General features: G+C 41.5%; 1 protein-coding gene across 1 annotated transcript in view; it reads left to right on the forward strand.

Moving 5' to 3' along the window:
* Positions 1-24,220, forward strand: part of GLI2 (GLI family zinc finger 2) — a 243,787-nt gene that overhangs the window by 44,487 nt on the left and 175,080 nt on the right. Inside the window, exon 2 of the mRNA XM_074967079.1 lies at positions 12,844-12,994. Within this exon, the coding sequence (XP_074823180.1) occupies positions 12,874-12,994 (121 nt within the window). The 5' untranslated portion in view covers positions 12,844-12,873. The remainder of the gene's footprint in view (positions 1-12,843; positions 12,995-24,220) is intronic.

Raw genomic sequence — 24,220 nt, forward strand, 5'->3', positions numbered from 1 at the left:
GCCTCTCCTCATAAGTCATGTGCCCCAGCCCTCTAATCATTTTTGTTGCTCTCCGCTGGACTCTCTCCAATTTGTCCACATCCTTTCTGTAGTGGGGAGCCCAAAACTGGACACAGTACTCCTGATGTGGCCTCTCCAGTGCCAAATAGAAGGGAATAATCACTTCCCTCGATCTGCTAGCAATGCTCCTACTAATGCAGCCCAATATGCCGTTAGTCTTCTTGGTAACAAAGGCCCACTGTTGACTCGTATCCTGCTTCTCATCCACTGTAATCACCAGGTCCTTTTCTGCAGAACTGCCGCTTAGCCAGTTGGTCCCCAGCCTGTAGCAGTGCATGGGATTCTTCCATCCTAAATGCAGGACTTTGCACTTGTCCTTGTTGAACCTCATCAGATTTCTTTTGGCCCAATCCTCCAATTTGTCTAGGTCACTCTGGACCCTATTCCTACCCTTCAGCATATCTACCTCTCGCCCAGCTTAGTGTCATCCGCGAAGTTGCAATCCATCCCATCATCCAGATCATTAATGAAGATGTTGAACAAAACTCCCAGGGGCACTCCTCTTGATACCGGCTGTCAAGTAGACATTGTTAGCCGTTGATCACTACCCGTTGAGCCCGATGATCTAGCCAGCTTTCTATCCACCTTAGAGTCCATTCATCCAATCCATACTTTTTTAACTTCCTGGCGAGAATACTGTGGGAGACCTTATCAAAAGCTTTGCTCAAGTCAAGATATATCACGTCCACTGCTTTCCCCATATCCACAGAGCCAGTTATCTCATCATAGAAGGCAATCAGGTTGGTCAGGCATGACTTGCCCTTGGTAAATCCATGTTGACTGTTCCTGATCACCTTCTTCTCCTCAAAAAGGTTTCCTTGAGGACCTGCTCCATGATTTTTCCATGGACTGAGCTGAGGCTGAGCAGTCTGTAGTTCCCTGGATGCTCCTTCTTCCCTTTTTAAAAGATGGGCACTATATTTGCATTTTTCCAATCATCTGGGACCTCCCCCCAATTGCCACGAGTTTTCAAAGATAACGGCCAATGGCTCTGCAATCGCATCAGCCAGCTCCCTCAGCACCCTTGGATGCATTAGATCTGGCCCCATGGAGTTTTGCATGTTCAGCTTTATAAAATAGTCCCTAACCTGTTCTTTCACCACTGAGGGCTGCTCACCTCCTCCCCATACTGTGCTGCCCAGTGCAGCAATCTGGGAGTTGCACTTGTCTGTGAAAACCGAGGCAAAAAAAGCATTGAGAACTTCAGCTTTTTCTACATCATCTGTCACTAGGTTGCCTCGCCCATTCAGTAAGAGTCCCACACTTTCCCTGACCTTCTTTTTGTTGCTAACATACCTGAAGAAACACTTCTTGTTACCCTTCACATACCTTGTTAGCTGCAACTCCAGTTGTGCTTTGGCCTTCCTGATTACACCCCTGAATGCTTGAGCAATATTTTTATACTCCTCCCTAGTCATCTGTCCAAGTTTCCACTTTTTGTAAGCTTCCTTTTTGTGTTTAAGCTCACCAAAGATTTCTCTGTTAAGTCAAGCTTGTTTGCCTGCCATATTTGGTATTCTTTCTACACATTGGGATGGTTTGTTCCGGCACCCTCAATAAGGCTTCTTTAAAATACAGCCAGCTCTCCTGGACTCCTTTCCCCCTCATATTAGCCTACCAGGGGATCCTGCCCATCAGTTCCCTGTGGGAGTCAAAGTCTGTTTTTCTGAAGTCCAGGGTCTGTATTCTGAACTCCAGGATCCTGACAAAATCCTGACAGTTGTTGAAGGCTAAGATGGAAAGCAGGGTGAACCAAGGGGAAGGGGGAAAGGTCACACCATACTTCGTCAATTTTCTCTTGGAAGAAACAGGCAGAGGGAGAAATTGAGGTAGGAAGAGGGGGAGGGCTTGCGGAGTAAGTCAAAGGTGGCAAAAGGCAGCAGGGAATAAGTTTTAGAAGTAGAGTTGTTTAGCAAGGAAGATGGCAGAAATGAAGGAAGAGAGAACACATTTGTAGTGGAAGAAATCAACAATGTGCTTAAGTCTCATTGGCTTAAATGAGACTTTAGTAAGTGCTTTCCTGATTAGGGATGCTTTCTCAGACTATAAGTTTCTCAGAGCAGGAAAGTTTGTCCTGTCTTTAGCTCATATGCACACCAATGGTTCTGTATAAATAAGAAAACAAGCTACAGCTGAACTGTCCAGTAACTAATGTTGTTTATTCCATAATTTATTTGATGAGGGCTAAAATATTTTTTCTTTCCCTTATCCAATAACTGAGAACTGAAATTAACATAGCTATAGTGTACAATAGTAACTGTTTACTTGTTATTATTTATTTTTATTGAAGTTGTACCCAAAACTCCAATCAGTATCAAGGCCCCTTTAAGCTAGGCTATATATTTTAAATAAATAAATAAACAAATAAATAAAAATACAGAGACTTGGTCCTTGTCTTGAAGAGTTTACCCTTATTTTCTTGCCTTAAATTAAATTGTAGCAAACAACAGAAGGGAATGGAAGAGGGTAATGCTAATAAGAACACTTGGTTTCATAGGCTAGCTATTTGCATGACTCAACTGTCTAAAACCTTTCAAGGGGCTGGATTTTGTTAACTGTACAAGTAAATTGATAAATATCAGCATTCTGCTATCCCAGTAGTGTCTACTATCCAGCTCCCCCAAATAGTAACACAGTGTGGCTGCTGTTCATCATAGTCTGTTCCTTAATCCCACAAAGTCCTGGCATGACTATGGCTTCTGAATAATAATTGGGTTACAGCAAGAGAGAATCCACCACTAACTGAATTGCTGAGTTCCTGGCCCAGTTACCACAAAGTGCAGTTCTTCCAGTTGAATAAGTTAAAATGCCCAGATGTTACATTCTTGAACAGTATCGTTCATAAACTACTCCGCCCAGCCATAGCAACTTGTTGTCATTTGGTAAAACCATAGTGGAGAGTTGTGTTGTTTTGTTTATTTGTTTTTTTTTGTTCCAGTGAGTTTTGTACACATGAAAATTGCTGGCTTCTCAGCCCTGTTGCATTTCATCTGGAGAACAGATCCAGTATGGCAACAAGAGAAGACGCTTCCCCGCAATGACATGCCACTGTCCCTCAAGTCTGATATGGAAAGATCACATCTAAGGGTGAAGTGCTTTTTCCTTGGTCTCTCTGTTGAGAGAATGAATCAGTGATAGTGATTTTTTTGGTGGTGCTAGCAACTGCCCACTAGACCAAGTCAGTTCTTGCATGAGACCAGGCAGCAATCACGTAGTAATCATTTGCCTTTGGTGGAGTTTTATGTCTTAGTCATCTAATCACTTGTAGCAAAATAGACATAACTACATGGTAAAGGAATGTGTACTCAGCAAAAGCACCACTGGCGGAGCATAAACACCTTGGAGTTTATCAGCATTCTGGGAGATGTTTATTACTCAAGTTTTACTAAGCAGTTATCACTAACAAAATAGAGAAGTTGAAAGGTAGATGTTTTGGTTATCAGGAGAGAAAGGAAGAGGTTTTCACTGAAAAACCAGAAAGTTTTCAGTTGCTGAAAATGGAAAACTTCGTAGGTTTTCGATGAAAACTCAAAAATTTTTTACACAAACACAGTTCTTTCGTGAAAATTTCTGTTTTGCCTAAAAGCCATTTTCTGATGGAAAAAACCCTTCAGTTAGAATTTTGCATCTTGACTATCTCTGCATGACAGTTCTTCGCTTGTTGGAATTTTGCATGGTAAAGATCTCTCATGATTAGACATGTAGAATAGGCTTTGAAAGTATGTGTATGACTTTGTTTTCCTTTTCCACTGCAAAAGGCTCTTCCCCTAACCCCACTATCCTCTCCACTCTTCCAAAGTAGGAAACAAAGACAACTTCTAAAAGAGAAGAGAAAGTTGTATACCTCTGTATGCATGTCTCAGCATGGACCGCGTGCTTAATCTGTGTCTGACTCTGGGCTTTCATGTCTGCTCATATATTTTGATGGTTTATTGTAATAGTTTTAACCCTGCATGTGAAAGATAATTTCTGTTCAAGGCTGTAAGTCTATGCTGGTGTCTTGCTGCAGCAATTATCTGACTCAAAAATGTACATGAAATCGGGAAACAAATCCAAGTTTCTCTCTTTAAAAAGAATTAGAAAACCAAAATAGCTTAAAAATAAGTTAACAAGTTACTAAGTAAATTTAATACTCATGGAAAATACTGAATTGGCATTTTGATATTCTGAATCCACTGAATGGCTACAGTACAGGTTCTTCTTGTACTATCTCCTGTCCACCAGGATACCTCAAGCATGACCTGGAAATGACCAGTTCTAGGAAGAGAGAAAGTAGTTCACTGCCCATGTCCCATTTAGTCTTTGGCTTCTGCTGAGACTGCCAACAGGTAGGCCCATTAGGGCTAATTGTAATGGTGATGTATGTGATGCAGTCAACTCATAAGTTATGGGCCTCCAGTTTGTAATAACTTCTGATCACTGCCACCAGCCCAATCTGCATTTAAACTGTTGGCTTCATCCCATGTAAATTAAATATTGTATCTTCTGTAAGAATGGTAGAACAATTGAGGTTCATTCCTTGTAAAACATCAATCATTCTTACTTTTCCTTTTCCTTTTTCTGTGCATGGAAGAGTCAGATTGTTTGTATCCTGTGAACCCTGCCATGCCCTAAACCAGTGTTTCCCAAACTTGGGACACCGCTTGCGCAGGGAAAGCCCCTGGCAGGCTGAGGGACGTACTGGCCGCTGCTTCCCGCAGCCCCCATTGGCCAGGCACAGCGAACCACGGCCAGTGGGAGCCGCAATCGGTCGAACCTGTGGACGTGGCAGGTAAACAAACTGGCCGGGCCTGCCAGGGGCTTTCCCTGAACAAGTGGCATCCCAAGTTTGGGAAACACTGCCCTAAACCACTACAAATGGGTGATAAAGTATACTAAGGGGTTGCATGCTTTGTAGTGTTTGTAGTCTGAGTGTATTGCACACACCAGGAGCTCCTTGCATCCCTCCATTCCCAACTCACAAGCATCCCTTGTTCTACTCTGACATTCCCCTTGATTTCAGGGACTTCCTGCATCTCCCCCCATCTCCTCCCTCATTCCAGGGGCTCTGTGTGTCTCCCTTCCCCCATACCACTGTCCCCCATTTCCCCATTGCAGGGGCCCTTTCCCCCCTATAGTTGCGTGTCTCATTCCCCACTCTGCCACATGCCAGTGGTTTTGTGTGCCCTCACCAACAATCTTTCCTCCTGTTGGATCACTGCCTCCCCACCAGGATCCCTGCTCTCCCCTCCCCATCTTCCTTCTTCCCTTATCAACACTACCCTAACCTCCCCATTGTTGTGCAGCTATTCACTGAGATGCTGCAACTGCAGCTATCATTCCAGCCATGTGCATACAGACTGATTTCCTGGTGCTTCCTCCAAACGCTTCTCTACTGCAACCTATGCTGTTCACTCCAAGTATGGTTGCTGGTGATACAAATAAGTAATTTATAATAAGACACTGAGTATCTTCATCTCTCTTTGAAATCAAAGTTAAATGAGGATTCTCATCAACATGCTGAATCTAGCCCTGTTTGAGGATTTTGGTCTGGAATAAAGTAAATATGAAGTTCTAAATAGTTCACAGTGGTGTAGGAATAGAGCAGGTCATCTTCAATGTAAGGTTCCTTCCTCCTGTAAGGTACATGCAGTAGAGAGTGAGTGCCCTCATATACATTGAAGTCATGGTGAAGACCTTACAAGATACACATTTGAGTCATTTCCAAGGGCAGAGTAGTTGAAAATGAATTGGCTTGACTGGGAACCTGTCATCCAAAGGACTTCACAAGTGATTAATCATGACTTCTTATTTATGCTGCTGTTCCTTTTGACTGATATTTTATAAACATTTTTAGATCCTTAAGTGATAAACTGCATGTTTGAGTATTCCATACATTTACTTCTGGCATGTGGGGAGAACTAACTTTATTAATCTGAGGCTGCTGTTGATAGAAGGGGGGGTCAGATTCTGCTCTGTTGTAAAGCTGAGGGTTTCACTGAAATAACTGCTATCACAGCTGTGTAACCCAGAACAGAAGACTGAAAAGGATCACAACCACCACTGTATTGAGCCACACTTGGCTCAAACTGTATTTCATAAGCAGACTGATAGCATGCAAAGGACTTTTTCTGTGTTACACAGCCCACTGCTAAAGAACAGACTCTGAAAATATCCCTCTGTTCATACAAATGAAGATGGTATACGGTGAAACAGGTTTTAATTTTCAGCTAATTAATTTAATTGTGTATTTCATCATTTTGGAGTTCTATAAATATTTTTAGAGTTCTATAAATATCTTGAGATCTGTGAAAAAGAAGCAGAGCTGTACCTGAAGGCCTCTTTAGGAAGCCTTTCTCCCGATGTTGTGTTGGCAGATTGGTTCTTGATCTCTCAAATGCCATTCATTGGCCCTACTGTGTTCTTTATGGAACAGACCCATCTCTGAGCTTTATTGTTGTCTGCTGCCTTATCACAGTAAGCCTGAAAATCATAGAAAATGAAGTAGACTGGTCAAAATTGGTAATTATTTTTTTACTGAAAATTTTAGATTCTCTGCATTAGATTCTAGATTCCCTGCATTCTTGTTTTTTCAATGAAGACCCCAGAAATGTTCGAACTCAACAAAAACGTTCCTAATAAAATAAATAAAGTGGAATCTGATGAGCATCTGTTCATTTGAAGTCTAGCTGGGAGTTAGCTTCAGGTTGGTGGCCCTAGAAAAAGATGGGTGTTTTGGAAGAGCACTTGTGACTATTCCTCATGCATTTAACAGGAGGGATTGTTTTATTAGGAAAGTTTTATGGCTTCTGTTTTTGCTCAAAGGCAAATGTGGCTTTGTTGTTTTTAATTCTGTTGGGATTTCTCCCTTTTAATATACAATGCAGCTGTTAAAATAGTTGGGGTTGTCTAGGGCAAATCCCATAGCACTTTCCTTTCAGCTCTCAGTTACCTGCCTTTTTAATGCCACTGCAGAATCGTATTACAGGGGATATGAACAGTGCTTGGTATTAGTGTCAAAATCAATTACCTAACCCTCTGCCTGTAGAGAAGGCTGCGAACCTAAAGAACAAACCGAGTAATCCATTTTGGATTTCTAATTCTGAGTAATGACCAAGGGTGCAGGTTGGTGTTTGAATAAATGCACAGGGTTTTTCCTCTGTATTGTAACTCCTATAGGCATGCTTTTACCCGTAAAAACTAGGATCCCCGTGAAACCCTTTTTCCTGCCAAATGGCTTGCAGGTAGGATTAATCTGTCCCTGAATTCATGAATTCTGTGTGGTACAGAGCAGCGGAAAAAGGTTTAGCACTGAGCAGAGAGCAAAAAAAATCTGGGGGAGGGATAGCTCAGTGGTTTGAGCATTGGCCTGCTAAACCCAGGGTTGTGAGTTCAATCCTTGAGGGGGCCATTTAGGGATCTGGGGCAAAAATTGGGGATTGGTCCTGCTTTGAGCAAGGGAGTTGGACTAGATGACCTTCTGAGGTCCCTTCCAACCCTGATATTATATGTATTGCTTAAAAAATATGAATGTAGTGCTCATGAATAGGGTGGGATTGACAGCCCTGGAAAATAGCTTTTATATCTCCTTATACTCAAAATGATACTACTTTCTGTAGCCTCTTCCTTCTGGGGATCTCAAAGCACTTTGCAAACATGACAAAATTAAGCTTCATAGAACTCCAGTGAGGTAGGTAAGTATGGTGTCTCCATTTCACAGATGTGGTAACTGAGGAATAGAGAGGTGAAGTCACATAGAAAATCTGTGGCAGAGCCAAGAAGAAAATTTAGCTATCTGGAGTCCCAGGTCTGTGCCTTAACCATGAAGCTATGCTGCCTCCAGAACACATACTGGATGGTGGTGGGAGTGGAAGCTTTCCTTACACTGCCTGACCACTCAACCCCATCTAAAGGTCAGAAGGTAATTCAGTTGATCTGCCTATGTATTCCCTGGCTGCTCTGCTGAGACTGTCAGCAAGACTGCCAGTTACTGCTTATGTGATGGGGACACCTATTTGTTAGGAACAATCTGAAACCCACCTACCACCGACATTGGCTACTGAATGACTCTCAGATGGTCATTACCACCCTGGAGAACCAGGGACTAGAGGCAAAAGGCCCCATATCCTATTTCCAATTCTCTCAGCCACCCAGTACCCTTAACAAAGCAAAAATAATTATAGACTTATTTCCACTAAATCTCTTAAATCCTATAAGATTAGAGTCTTGCATTCTATTTTTTTCTAATCTCGTGCTTGAGAAGGATTTACCTATTCTAATGCAACCATTTATGATAATCACTTGGTGATCTTTTTCATTCATATTTAACGTAAAAACAGAGATTCAAATACACAGAGCAATAACTGAGGGCCATATTTTCGAAAGCAACCAGTGATATTGGAGGCCTCCATTTTTGGGGTGCCCAAATTTAGATACCTTTTAAAGAGGCCTGGTTTGCAGAGTCGACACTTAGAGCCAGGTTTGTAGGACAGTTTGGTCCCTAACTCCCATTGATTTAAATGGGAGTTAGATGTTTAAATACCTTTACAATTCTGGCCCTTAGCACTTTCTGAAAAGCAGGCTGCTTCACAGTCTCTCTGGCTGGGCATCCCACTCCCGAGGCACCCCAAATTACTAGTCACTGTTGAAAATTTAGCCTGAAGTGTCTAGATTTGCAAGACACAAGAATTGCACTGGAACTGAAGCAGAGAAGCCTAAGAGCAGAAATATTCTTCACTATTAGCTTTATGGCACTTCTAAGGCACAGAAATATTCTTGTTAGGGACTAATTACCTTATCGATACCGACTGAAATTACAAAAGCACCAAACGCATTTATGAGCACAAGTCTCATTGAAAGCCAACAGGACTTGTGCTTCTATAACCCTTAGATGTTTTTGAAAATTGGTCCTTCTAGACATAATTTTCAATCCCATGTGCCTAAAATTAGGCCTCTAAATCTTTAGGCACCTAGGTAAAAGTTGCTCAAGTCTCCGACATCTTCTGTTGATTTGAGTTGTGGGTATAACACTTCGGAAAAGCAGGCCACTTATTTAGATGCCTAAAATATGGATCTAGATTACTTACTTTAGGCACCCAATTTGGAAAATGTTGGCCATAATCTGCACATCCACGATGGAAATGAGTTCCTTTGCAAGAAGAATTCTTTTTTACTAAGCATGATAGTATGTAACAGCCAAAACACAAAGCAACTTTGCAGCTCAGTGGACACAGTAAGCCCTGAGGGAAGGGGAGGGGTCAGGTTTCAAACAAAAGTGGAAAACCTTGAAAGGAGGGGCTAAGAAGAAACAGGTGGCAGACTAATAATTTAGCCTCTGATGTTTATTTGCTTAGCGAACAGAAGCCCAGAATGTCAGACCTAGGTCAAACACTCCTTCGATTGAGTGTATTTATTTCATACATCATCTGTAACCCAAAGTAATTTCTAGATTAAATTGTTGTAAATCTAGGCCTCAATGAACCCATTCCATGTTTGCCATTGAGCCCAGTGTGTGCGTGGACAGCAGGACTTAAGGGGCCTAGTTAGTGCTGCATAGGTACTTGTGCAGTTCAGATGGGATCAGTCAAGCTTATAATTGTGTATCACATTTCAAGCACGTGAACAAGTGTTTGCAGAACTGGCACCTTACACAGCAAGAGGAAAATGAAAGAAATGTGGAGGGAAGGGAGAAAAGTGCTTTTTTCCCTTGACACTTTAATGGAGGAGGCAGAGAAATACAGGACAGCTCTTCCAGAAGTCAGGAACTGCAGAGGAGAAGGCTCTTGCACCAGCAGGGGGGACAGAAAGGAGGCTACTGCTACAGAGCTTGAGAGAACAGTAGAGGGAGAAGAGGACCATGTGGAAAGCTGAAGAGATTGTTTTATTTTTAAAAATAATGACTGTGGGCGAGATTCTGCTTTGTGGCGCTAAGAGAGGCAGGATAGGACTTACAGCTTTTTTCTGTGCTCTTTGTAACTTGCCCTCTGAAGCCTTGCTGATTGTTTAGAAACTGATACTGAGGAGTCAGTTCTCTGATCACTCAAGAGTTTGTTTATTTTTGCTTTCTGCTGATTAAGCCGGAAAGATTGCCAAGTCTTGTCATCTTAGTATTTTGCACTGAACACCACTGACTTTAAAAAATGCCATTGTTGTAGGCAGTGTTGTTATAGTCATGTTGGTCCCAGAATATTAGAGAGACAAAGTGGGTGACATAATATCTTTTATTGGACAAACTTCTGTTGGTGAGAGAGACAAGCTCTCGAGCTTACACAGAGCTGAAGAGCTTGTCTCTGTCACCAACAGAAGTTGGTCCAATAAAAGATATTCACTCATCCCCCTTGTCTCTTTAAAAACACCAGTCAGACTAAATCAGTTTGTTTGGTTTCTCATAATATTACCAATACCAGGGGGGAAATGGCTTATTCATGCTGCTGACTGGGGCCTGGTTTACACTTCAAACTTAGGTCAACGTAGCCTCGTTGCTCAGGGCTGTGAAAAGTTTCATGCCCTAATCCCACTGTTGATACAACTAGGTTGATGAAAGAATTCTTACCTAGCTACTGGGAGTTGGATTTATTGCAGGGAGAAAAAAACCCCTTCTGTCATTACAGTATGTGTCTATACTGCATTGGCGTACCTGCAGCAGCAATTGTAGTGTGGATACCCTGGATCTTTGCAAAGCCCTTTATTTAGGTCCTGATTCAGAAAGCATTCCAGTCCTTTTCAATGCTTACGTATGAGGATAACCTTCAACAACTACTTATGTCCCAGTCAGTGACTTCAATGGGACTTAAGTGAGTATTATTGTTAACCACGTACTTAAGTGCCCTTTCTGAATTAGGGATGCTTCACTGAATCAGGGCCTTAGGCTATGTCTACACTACACACCTTACACCTGTACATCTGCAGCTGCGCTGCTGTAAGCTGCTGTATGCCAATGGGAAAGAGCTCTCCCACAAGCATAATTAAACCACTCCAACAAGCAGCAGTAGCTATGTCAGCGTCTCCCGCCGACGTAGTGCTGTCCACACCGGTGCTTTTGTCGGTAAAACTTATGTTGGTCAGGGGGTGTTTTTTCACACCCCGACCAACAAAAGCTTGACCGACAAAAATGCTAGTATAGACAAAGCCTCAGAAAGCAGCTCAGTGAAAAAAGCACTAGCAATAAGCCCAGTGGGGTCGAGGTCCATGACTGAAGCTCCAAGGTGCTACAATGATACAAATAATAAGAATCATTATAATACAGTAAACTAATGCAAGAGGAGAGAGACATTTTTTCTTTAATTTTTTTAAAGATATAAAAACATTAAAATAAAAAAAAATCATCAAGGTAGCAAGGGGAAAAAAGAGCTCACATCTGGGTTCAGCCAAGGAAAGGGTAAAATGTATCAGACAAAACAAATGGGAATTCCCAGAATTTTTATATGGAGAAAAGTTTGCGAGGCATGTAGACTTTCTTTAATCAAAGCTGTTCAGGACTCTGTAAATCTTTATTCACAATGTAAAGTGAGGAAAATTTGAAGTGATGCTGTTACAGTGAAACTGACTCCAACCCAAAAGTTCTCTCACTCTTTCCGAGAAGTTTTTTGGCTGATCCAGTTAATTCCTGTAACTGAAGTAGCCTGTGTATTCCAGCAAATTTTTGAGGCTGGATAATTTACACAAACTATAATTAAAAATGGAAGAGGGAGTGGGATCTTGCTGTGATTTCTCTCAAGACCCCAAATGGTTTCAGTATCTCCCACCTCCACCTTTCCCAAAGTAGGAACTAAACTGACATCTCAAATAAAGCTAAAAAGCCTTCAGCTATATTAATGTGGACGAGGACCAGAAATGAAAATGTGGTGGGGCCTCTAGGGGAAACCCACTTTAGGATTGTATTGGATTAGCCTTTCTTTCTCACGCAGAACCAGTGTTTTGGAAGGATGGGGGCGGGGGGTGTCTTACAGATATGAATAAAGATACACTTGTGCTTTGATATCCTGCGCTTTAAGATGCAGCTTAAGTTGCATAATTCGGCACTCCTTAACTCAGGCAAAAATTTGATTCTCAGATATGACTTTGGGCATGAAATAAGAACCTGAATTGAACAGACAAGACTCAATGGAAGTTTTGCCTGAGTGTTGCATAGGGTGTTAAGTACCTATTGTTTATTATCATTCAAGTGGGTTGAAAAATGGTGCGGAGGTGGGGAGTAATTGAGCACAAATGTTCACCTTAAATTAGCTTCTCTACATAGAAACTGCAAATTCTTGAAAATTTCTGGCCCCCACTTGAAGTTTTATTATGACAGCTTGTTGCTCAACATGTATAATCAATTATTCCTTTTTATACGCACTAAACCTCTGTATGTCACTACCACTTTACATGCTGCTCATTCAGTCAAAACTTCCATCTCTCTTTCACATTTGACTCCATTCCTTTTCTTCCCACTGTCAGTTTTTCTCTCTGTCTGTTGGAGGAATGCAATCCCCTCTGTGGATTGATTGTATAATAACCCACAAAATAAAATCCAGTCAAAACTTTTAATTAAAAAAATGGGCCTGATCCTTTGAGGTCCTGAGCCTCTTCAACTCCCATGACATCAATGGGAATTGAGAGCACTCTGCACTTTGCAGAGCCAAGCCCTTTCTGGTTATAATTATAGCAGCCAGGCTGCTAGGGAAAGAAACTTAGGAGATCTTTGTTGTTTATTTTAATTTACTTTTGGATTGTGATGATGTATTCGCCTCTCCCTCATGGGGCTCATTTTGCTTCTTTTGTTCAAGAAGTGACAGAAATGTGTTTTTGTTTTGTGTTCCTTAGGGTTCCTGAGCTGGAATATGCGCATCTAAGATGGAAACTTCCGCTTCAACTGCTGCTGGGAAAAAAGAAGGGAAAGGTGCAATTCTGGAGGGGAATGGCTTTCCTGAAATGGGGAAGAAACCTGCTCCCTTAGCAGCAGCAGCACAAGGAGGTACTTTATGTTTTCCACACTTTGAAAACAGCAGGAGTGTTTTTCATTAGACTGTTAGAATTTAATAACAATGGTGGCATATGTTCTCATGTGAATATGCTGAGTTCATTCGGATTCCTGGCCTTCGAAGGTCTCACCAGAACTGTAAGCTGACAGCTGGCAGTCTCTGTGTCATGGTGTAGCAGTCAACAGGTTATTGTAGCACGATGGGTTTCAGAGTGGTAGCCGTGTTCGTCTGTATTCGCAAAAAGAAAAGGAGTACTTGTAACAAATTTATTTGAGCATAAGCTTTCGTGAGCTACAGCTCACTTCATCGGATGCATGATGACTCTGCATGACATGTGACCAAATCAGACTTGGGGGTCAGAAGACGGGAGGACTCCATTCTTGTTAAACTAAATCTGAATTAAATATAATCATTAGAAAATTTTGACAAGCAGTCACTGATCTCACTGATGCCTGGTTTCATTTGATATATGCAGCATTTTGTGTAACACTTAGCCACGTGGAAATTAAAATGTCCCTTACTAGGTTTGGTAGAGTTGAGTGCATTTTGTGTTATCATCATTGTGGTAGAAGATCTATATTTCTTGCATCTGCTTTGATTTTTTTTTTCTAATGAGCTAAAAAGATTACTATCTCATTTCTGGTTGTCACTGCTGATACTCCACTCTAAATTCAAGAGTGCAAGAGGACATACAACTAAAGAAACTTCTCTAGTTTCTCAATATTTCTGTTACATCAGGGATAATCCAGAATTTGATTTCCTTTCCTTCACTTAGTGAAAATGCTAAGGGTTTGATCCTGTTGCCATTGAAGTCAATGGCAAAACTCTCACAGAGTCCAGTGGAAGCAGGATCAGACCTTCAAATGTTGATCATGGAAGCAGCGAGTTAAGATTGACATGGAATGTACATACCTTGCTCCCTTTCCCGCCCCTACTCCCCAGCATGGGGAAAAAGTGTTAATCACTCCTTCCCAAATCAAAGGGGTTGGGGGGGGAAAGTCCTGCTACATGGGAAGGCTGAGTGCAAGCTGTCAGTCAGCTGTCAGTTGTTAAGGATGGAGGTAAAAGGAGTGGAACCTCTTTGAGTGGGGTCTTCAGCTCAAGGAGACTCTCACTTGTAGCATGGAGACGAGCTGCCTCCAGGTTCCAGTAGGCCTGGAAAGGGCAGCACCTGGATTTATAGAAGCGAATAACCTTTTGGTATGGTGACAATTTTCAGAGGGCTCTGTTACTCTAACAAGACTGGGGCTTGAGGTTTTGGTAGGCAGGACCATCCACACACCTCTGTGGGATGTGGCAAATTTGTCTCCTCTTTGGAGATGTATGTCAATACTGTGGTAGGGCCTCATGATATCCAGTTCTGTGTTTTCACAGTCAATATTTGGACCCCAAATTAAATGTGGGAACCAACACTAGGAGTGATCTTCAGAGTTAAGATCTATTAAGGAAATGGTACAGTGCCTAATAGGAACAAAATCCCTTAAAACAAACCCTGTAGTACCGTATCTCCTTTTTGTCAAGTCAGTTGAACTGCATCTATCTCTGAATGACCTCATGTATCCCAGCTCTGAACTTCAGTATGGGAAGCTAGTTTTGAGCTTGCTGATATTTTCTGGTAGCTGGTGCAGAAGAGGAAGGCTAGGGATGGTACGAAGGTTGGGTGGACATCCCACTGTTCTTTTTGAGGACAGGGACAGAAAGGCCTCTCTCAGTAGGGCACAGAGAGACAAATTTAGAAGGGACTCTCCCATTTGGAATGTGACAAGTGGCATCCCCAGCTGTATAAGCTTTTTAGGTTTCTTTTTTCTCTCTTAAAAATATACCTTATTGCTAGGCAGATTCTACCTCAAAATGAATCCCTCTCCTCCCCTTCCTTAAATACATAGTAATTTCTCATCTCAAGACGGCAGTAAAATTATTCTATAGGTTTCTCTGCTTCCTGCATCACTAGGTAACTTAGTCTTGTTTTCAGTTGGCAGAACCATGACCCCAGTCCTTTCCAGCACAAGTTGTGTGTATCTGTTTTTTACCCATAGATTCTTTCCAAAACTCTGACTAGGTCTAAGAAACATACTAGTATTTTCTGTGAAAGCTTCCCAAGTACAGACAAAGGAAACAGCTCTTGGAATATAAGACACTGGAGCTGTTCACCTGTTATATAAATCTTTTCAATAAAGGAAATGTCTGTTAAAACCCCCTGAAAACCTTTTACCAAGGTATTACTTTGGAGATGGGCCTCAGCTGTGAAATTAGGTTCTGGAGCCAAATCCAAATTTTTGCATGAATTTGGATCTAGTTTTTTTGTTAACTTTAACTTTTTACATTTGCAGAATGGAAAATTTGCAGAATTGATTAAATTAGGGACAGAAATTACATGACTCCTGGAAATCTGCCATCAAGAGGTGACTTCTGTTAAACTAGCATAAGGTCATGAGTTAGGATTCAAGCATCTGCTTATGACCATCCCTGTTCAGAACAACAACTAAACACATTCTTAACTTTGGCACACTCTAAAGTCCTATTCATGTGAATGAGGCTTAAGCATGTGCTAAAGTTCAACACATGCTGGGGTGCTATTCTGAATAGGGATGCTGTCCCAAATTGGGACCTAAATCTGGAGTTACTGCAGATTTACACAAGTGTACTGAGACTAGAATCTGGCCCCAAGACTTGATGTTCTTGACCCTTTTGGTCTCATACTGGAGACTTGATTCTTTTTATGCATATGACATGTTTCATATTATCACTGTGCTATCTACTCTGGAATGAATGATTTACAAGCTCAACTTTTCTCATCTTATTAAAATGAAGTGGAAAAGGAAGAAGAAGATTGTTTGAAGATGTCAGGAGAAGTGTGATGAAAGCATTGTGTAATGAGATGTAAAGAGCAAAATCTATATCATACTGTGAGAAGAAAAGTTAATAAATTATCTAACGTGGCTAGCAGTAAAGTGTACTCCAGATCTGATACTAGTCAATGAAATTTACAAAGAATATGACTGTTGTTTTCTTTTTTTGAAGGCCTTTCTTTGAAATCTGATTAGAATGAAATTAGTGCTTCTGAAATGGAAAAGCTCCCCAAAAGATTGGGGAAGTGTATCTGTTTGTGTGTGTGTGTGTGTGCGCGCACGCGCACATATATATATATGTGAAATGAATCAGAATGCTTTAGATATGTTGCAAAAGTAGCTAAGTGTAAGCTATGGATTAGCAGTTCATCACTGAAAGGATACACATTGACTTCCTATGTCTACATAATAATATTAGCACTTATATAGCAATTTTCATCCTCAAAGCTCTTAACAGACATTGACTCATTACTCAGAGGAATGTAAGGTTGGTGTTTATTTTATACTCCCATTTTACAAAAGAGGGAAAACGGAAGTAAGTAGGTTAAATAAGTTGCATAAGGCCATGTTGGCGGAGAGGGGAGGGGGAGTAGGCTGGTGCATGTGTCAATATTAGAGCAGGCTTAAAATTTGGGAGTTTTTGGCTTCCAGACCTGTGCTGAGGTCATTACATGTTTCTGCCTCATCCAGGGTAAACTTGTGATGGAATTGATTACATTATTATTAATATTATTTTATTATTTTATTTGATGGCTCCTACGTGCTATATGGGTTATATTCTTCATATTAGCATGTCATAAAGCAGCAACAAGGCACTGCTAGCATTGCAACTCAAAAATGTCTTCTCCAGAACCAAACAAGCATATTCTACAATACACTTCCTGTTCTTTCAGATTCTACTGAGTCATTGTTGTATTAGATCAAACGCTACTGCACCATGTTTCTCTCATCATAGCTTTTTTCCCTTGTAAAATCGGCATAGAATCACAAGGGTTTACTTTTAATTAAGATCCAATAAAATGAAGCAATAAACCAAATATATTAACAAACTGATTTAAGAACCCTCATTGCTTTACTGTATTTTTGTAACTTGTCCAATCTCCATTTCTACTTCACTTATTCTGAATATTTGTCCCAAGTGTTGTCTGTGGCCTTAAACAGATTAAGTTATGGCTGTAGAAAAAAAGATTGGCATTGTTGATGCTGTCAGAGTAGAATAGTTCTTTCAGATTAACAATCTGCATCTCATATTTTAGTCTCCTAAAGCTGACACTTTAGAGATCTTCTTTGCCTTTTTTTTTAATATAGTAATTCATTGATCAGCTACTCAGAAATTGACCTTGCAGAAATGACATCAGGGAAGACTCTCCTAATGTTCAGTTTTTTCCATAAATCATTCTGGCAAATGATTTTCAATTTCAATAAGTGTGTGTTTGGTGGGGAGCCGGGGTTATTAATGGTGATATTTACGAGTTATATGCAGCCAGTTTTCCAAAAGTGGTCTGTGATTTTTTTCAGTGCCTGAAATTTGGGAAGCACAACTTAAAACACCCACATTTAGAGAACACTTCTGCAAAATGTAGTCTGTATTGCATTTCAGGGCAAAGAGCAAACTCTGCACTTGGCTTATGGAGTTCCACTCGTATATCCAAGAGCAGATTTGTCTCTTTGCTTTCAAGGGCACAGGGACTATCTCTTTTACTATGTGTATGGCCAGTACCTAGCACAGTGGGGCCCCAACCTCAGCTGATGCCTACAGAGGCTGTTATAATATAAATAATGTCATTTTTAAAAAATGTTGAGATATTGGGGGGAGGGTTTCGCTTCTGACTCTAAACCAAAAATTAAATAAAAGTCCTAAAAAGTGCTAACTGCCAATTGTTAGCGAGTCCCAGGATGAAACTTTCCCTCGCCGCCCCTCTCCTCCATGACACAAACACCAAGTTCCTAAATTGATGGTGTTTATGTCTGAAACACTTTTCTGATGTCTGGGTCTGTCAGGACTAATTTTAACATTTCTAAAGCTGGGTAAAAATACAGCCTCATTACTTTGATGTCAGAGCAAAGTTTACTATTAGTATATTCTGGGGTTTATCATTTTAGTCATGTTTAACACGGCTGCAGCAGGCATGCACTATTAAATCTGGCTTACTTTACATTCCTGTCTGGGATTATTTATTTGGAACAATTTCCTCTCTATCAAAAGACATGGCTAATGCTGAGTTTTAATGCGTTATTTACACACAAAATAACCTATTTACAACTTGGTATCTGCCGGAGGGAGGATGAATGGGGCAGTACTCCCTCCATTCTGTTCTATCTGAGTTTAACAATCTGGATTGCTAATAGAACCATTTATCATAGGGTGGTAATTTATTTTATGTTAGCTGCACAGGTCTGACTGCCTCTGATCTATGGGAATACTTTGCATACGAAGTCCAACAAGTCATTTGGCATATACATGGGAAAACCAAATTGGAGAACCAGTAGGTAACAGCATGCACTTTTCCCAGTAGGTAACGCTCCTTTTAATATTAGTGCCTCAGCTGATGAAATTTAGCCCCTAACCCTCGGATGTACTGTAAGGATAGAATGGTGGGCTGCTCTGCTAAGGATCAGTTTGGGACCAAATTTGGTCACTTAATTTATGGGTTGGCAGGAATGCTGACCACTGCAGAAGCAGCACTTTCAGTAAGCAGAAGAGAGAGGCAAGAAGCCCTTCCCAGTGCTCTGCAGAAATCTTTTCTAAGCAACACAAGAGTGGCATTGGCAAGGAGTCCATGTGCAGCTTATCTCACTCACTATTGGAGTATGGGAAGTCTATGTACATGTGGAGAAGGGAATGGAGAAGTCCCAGCAGACATCAGCAAAATAAAAAATTCAGTGTGTGTGTGTGTGTGTGTGTTCCTGAGAATGTAAAAAATTAGAAACAAACGCCCTATTAGGTCATCAACTCTACCCACCCTGCCAGGGCAGGGATCTCCTCTAAAGACTATTCTTCATTCCTTTGTCCAATTTTTCCAGGAAGAGGCATATGAGGCACTGACATGTTCTTGCTCGTCCTTCTCTCTATTGATATGTTGTGAAATGTCTTTAAAACTTTGCAAATGATGCAATTAATCTAACCTCCTGGTTCTGCTGTTCAGGGCAGAAAGTGGCAACTACTGAAACTGGAGGAATGGGAGAATCCCATTGTTTAGACTGTAAGCTCTCTATGGCAGGGACTGTCTTCTCCTGTGTGTTTGGACATTGCCTACCACAATAGGATTCCATACCTTGCTTGGGACCTCTAGGCTCCACAGTAATACCAATAACAGGCGGAATGATCCATGGTTTAACTTGCCTCCTAAAATGTCAGTTCTGTAAAGCCCTTTAAATAAAAAGGTCTTGTTGTCACCTGATGGCTTAGAGTGGACTCCAGTACCACCATGGCCCCTGCACCCTATTGCTGCAGACATCAGCTGCCAGCCTTCTTGTCTCATGTATGCTCCTATGGGGCCTCTTGGGATCTCCAAGGGTTTCAGATACTTAGACCAGACAGTCTTTGTTCCTAAAATATCATGCTTGTGATTATCTGCATATTTATGTTGCTCACCTGAAGACTAGAAGAAACCGTGGCTAAGATAGGTGAGGTCAAAACCCCCACTATCCAGTATTATTTTTGCCAGCTACTGTTTGATCAGCAGTTTGTGAATGGTATCATAGAATCATAGAATATCAGGGTTGGAAGGGACCTCAGGAGGTCATCTAGTCCAACCCCCTGCTCAAAGCAGGGCCGATCCCCAATTAAATCATCCCAGCCAGGGCTTTGTCAAGCCTGACCTTAAAAACTTCTAAGGAAGGAGATTCCACCACCTCCCTAGGTAACGCATTCCAGTGTTTCACCACCCTCCTAGTAAAAAAGTTTTTCCTAATATCCAACCTAAATCTCCCCCACTGCAACTTGAGACCATTACTCCTTGTTCTGTTATCTGCTACCACTGAGAACAGTCTAGAGCCATCCTCTTTGGAACCCCCTTTCAGGTAGTTGAAAGCAGCTATCAAATCCCCCCTCATTCTTCTCTTCTGTAGACTAAACATCCCCAGTTCCCTCAGCCTCTCCTCATAAGTCATGTGTTCCAGTCCCCTAATCATTTTTGTTGCCCTCCGCTGGACTCTTTCCAATTTTTCCACATCCTTCTTGTAGTGTGGGTCCCAAAACTGGACACAGTACTCCAGATGAGGCCTCACCAGTGTCGAATAGAGGGGAACGATCACGTCCCTCGATCTGCTGGCAATGCCCCTACATATACATCCCAAAATGCCATTGGCCTTCTTGGCAACAAGGACACACTGTTGACTCATATCCAGTTTCTCGTCCACTGTAACCCCTAGGTCCTTTTCTGCAGAACTGCTGCCTAGCCATTCGATCCCTAGTCTGTAGCGGTGCATGGGATTCTTCCGTCCAAAGTGCAGGACTCTGCACTTGTCCTTGTTGAACCTCATCAGATTTCTTTTGGCCCAATCCTCTAATTTGTCTAGGTCCCTTTGTATCCTATCCCTACCCTCCAGCGTATCTACCTCACCTCCCAGTTTAGTGTCATCTGCGAACTTGCTGAGGGTGCAATCCACACCATCCTCCACATCATTTATGAAGATATTGAACAAAACTGGCCCCAGGACTGACCCTTGGGGCCCTCCACTTGATACCGGCTGCCAATTAGACATGGAGCCATTGATCACTACCTGTTGAGCCCGCCGAGCTATCCAGCTTTCTATCCACCTTATAGTCCATTCATCCAGCCCATACTTCTTTAACTTGCTGGCAAGAGTACTGTGGGAGACCGTGTCAAAAGCTTTGCTAAAGTCAAGGAACAACACGTCCACTGCTTTCCCTTCATCCACAGAGCCAGTTATCTCGTCATAAAAGGCAATTAGATTAGTCAGGCATGACTTGCCCTTGGTGAATCCATGCTGACTGTTCCTGATCACTTTCCTCTTCTCTAAGTGCTTCAGAATTGATTCCTTGAGGACCTGCTCCATGATTTTTCCAGGGACTGAGGTGAGGCTGACTGGCCTGTAGTTCCCTGGATCCTCCTCCTTCCCTTTTTTAAAGATGGGCACTACATTAGCCTTTTTCCAGTCGTCCGGGACGTCCCCCGATCGCCATGAGTTTTCAAAGATAATGGCCAATGGCTCTGCAATCACATCCGCCAACTCTTTTAGCATGCCAGCAAGCAGTCACGAACCATGCCTACAACTCGTGAAGCCGTTCCCCAGGTGCAAAGTGCTTTAGCTTGACAAACAAGTCAAGGAGATGAGGAGCATCTTACAGCCACATCGCCCACAATGCGGCTGTGCATGCTAAGCAGGAATCCCTGTGACCTTGCTAAACGTCTCTTCTCTTATCATGTCAGTTGTTCTCAGCATTTAAGGGTTTAACTAGTAGGCCAAGCAGCACTGGTTGCTTCAACAGCCAGCATTAAAGTTAGATGCATTTCCCTATGGCAAGTGTCTGAAAAGAATAGCCTCAAATGCCTTTCATTTTGAAACACTGTGTGAGATCTCTCCATGCAGCTAGGCTGTGATGCAGCCTGTCTGGTAGACTGGCTTACTTGTTTCCATTTTGTGAGACACTGCAGGTGGGAGGGGCAAGTAGCAGGCAGGTGACCTGCCTCAGGTGATGCGACACCGTGGCTTTCAGGGAGTCAGAATCAGGCCTGCCAACTCTTTTGTGAGATGGAGGTTATACTGTTAGTGGAGGAAAAACTTACTGTGGGACACAGAATGGTGTCCCTGCAATCCAAGGGGATGGCAGTTGCTCACAGTGAAGAGTGTATATTTGCAGTAATAGAAAAACACAGTTCTACAAAATCAGAATTTTTCTCTTTATTATGCGCATGATCTTGCACTAATGGCGCATGCCTTCACTGCGCCAGTCATGTCCAGCTCACTCGCACAATTCTCTGCTTCTCTGACAAGCACTCTTGCACTCTCCCACTATTCCACCCCTTAGGAGTGGAAAAAACTCCCAATCAAAGTCTCTAAGCCACCACATTATCCTCCTTCAAGTCCCTCCTCCAAACTCGATTTTTCCGTAATGCAGTGAGAAATGGCAGCCCAAGGGGAACTGCTGTACAGGTGTCAAGGTTGTGTCTACCGCTCCCAATTGACCAAGAATTGACATGAGGTATTTTTCTGACCTAGTTTTCCCTGCCACTCACCCTCACCTGCTTGTTTGTTTCCATCTGCTGTTATGTTTTGTCTTTTAGACTGTAAGCTCTTTGGGGCAAAGACTGTCTTTACAATAAGTTTGTATAGTACCTAGCACCATGAGACCCTGATTTGGCTGGTCTCTAGGCCACTACTGTAATATAAATGTTTAAGAATATCCCTTTAATTTGCAGATTTAACTGTAGGATGAAACATAAAACTAAATTTCTGACCACTTCTGTTAATTAAAGATGCCAAGGCACATCGGGATAGAGTCTTAATCCTACCCAACATTCAGTATCTCAGGCCAATTTAAAACACTTTGATTGGTTTAACTGTAAAGTCATTCTTCGCATACATGGTTGATATTGTTGCACAGTGGTGCTGGTGCTGTTAATAACTAAATGATACCTAAGAGGATACTTGTTTGCGTTTCGGTGCTGTGCATATTGTTTCATGGGTTCCAAAGGCTGGCTCTCGCAGACAACACTACAATCTTATTTTTGAGGCTGTTGATTGATTGCAGTTAACACATGCAATTAACTAAAAAAAATTAATTGCGATTAAAAAAATTAATAGCAATTAATCAGTTTTAATCACACTGTTAAACAATAGAATACCAATTGAAATATATTAACTATTTTGGATGATTTTCTCCATTTTCAAATATATTGATTTTAATTACAACACAGAATACAAAGTGTACAGTGCTCACTTTATATTATTATTTTATTACAAATATTTGCACTGTAAAAATGATAAACAAGAAATAGTATTTTTCAATTCACTTCATAAAAGTACAATAATGCAATCTCTTTATCGTGAAAGTGCAATTTACAAATGTAGATTTTTTTTGTTACTTAACTGCTCTCAAAAACAAGAATGTAAAACTTTAGAGCCCACAAGTCCACTCAGTCCTACTTCTTATTCAGCCAATTGCTAAGACAAACAAGTTTGTTTACATTTACGGGAGATAATGCTGCCTGCTTCTTATTTACAATGTCACCTGAAAGTGAGAACAGGCTTTTGCATGGCACTTTTGTAGCCAGCATTACAGGGTATTTACTTGCCAGATATGCTAAACATTCGTATGCCCCTCATGCTTTGGCTTCCATTCCATAGGACATGCTTCCATGCTGATGACGTTCGTTAAAAAAAAATGCGTTAATTGAATTTTGACTGAACTCCTTGGGGGAGAATAGTATGTCTCCTGCTCTGTTTTACCCACATTCTGCCATGTATTTCATATTATAGCAGTCTTGGATGATGACCCAGCACATGTTGTTCATTTTAAGAACACTTTCACTCCAGATTTGACAAAAGGCAAAGAAGGTACCAATGTGAGATTTCTAAAGACAGCTACAGCACTCGACCCAAGGTTTAAGAATCTGAAGTGCCTTCCAAAATCTGAGGGGGGCGAGGTGTGGGGAATGCTTTCAGCTGTCTTAAAAGAGCAGTACTCAGATGCAGAAACTATAGAACCCGAACCACCAAAAAAGAAAATCAACCTTCTGCTGGTGGCATCTGAATCAGATGATGAAAGTGAACATGCGTCGGTCTGCACTGCTTTGGATCGTTATCGAGCAGAACCCATCATCAGCATGGATGCATGTCTTCTGGAATGTTGGCTGAAGATGAAGGTACATATGAATCTTTAGTGCATCTGGCATGTAAATATCTTGCAATGCTGGCTATAAAAGTGCCATGCAAACATCTGTTCTCACTTTCAGGTGACATTGTAAATAAGAAGCGGGCAGCATTATCGCCTGCAAATGTAAACAAACTTGTTTGTCTGAGTGACTGGCTGAACAAGAAGTAGGACTGAGTGGATTTGTAGGCTCTAAAGTTTTACACGGTTTTATTGTTGAATGCAGTAATTTTTTTGTACATAAATCTACATTTGTAAGTTCAGCTTTCATGATAAAGAGTTTGCACTCCAGTACTTACATGTTGTAGTCACTTGATTAGTTGCGATTAATTTTTTTAATCACTTGACAGCCCTACTTATTTTCCATAGACCTAGTTCAGACCTATACTCTGTTCCTTTCAGCAAATTCTGCTGTCTTAGCATGAGCTGTGTCAGTAATGGCAAACTTCTCCAATTCTGGGTCATTTGTACGCTAATATGAAAACACAGCAGTGGGTAACATAGTGTGAATGCCTCAGTGCTTTCCTGAA

This window comes from Natator depressus, chromosome 11 (assembly GCF_965152275.1).
Source record: "Natator depressus isolate rNatDep1 chromosome 11, rNatDep2.hap1, whole genome shotgun sequence".
Taxonomy (NCBI): domain Eukaryota; kingdom Metazoa; phylum Chordata; order Testudines; family Cheloniidae; genus Natator; species Natator depressus.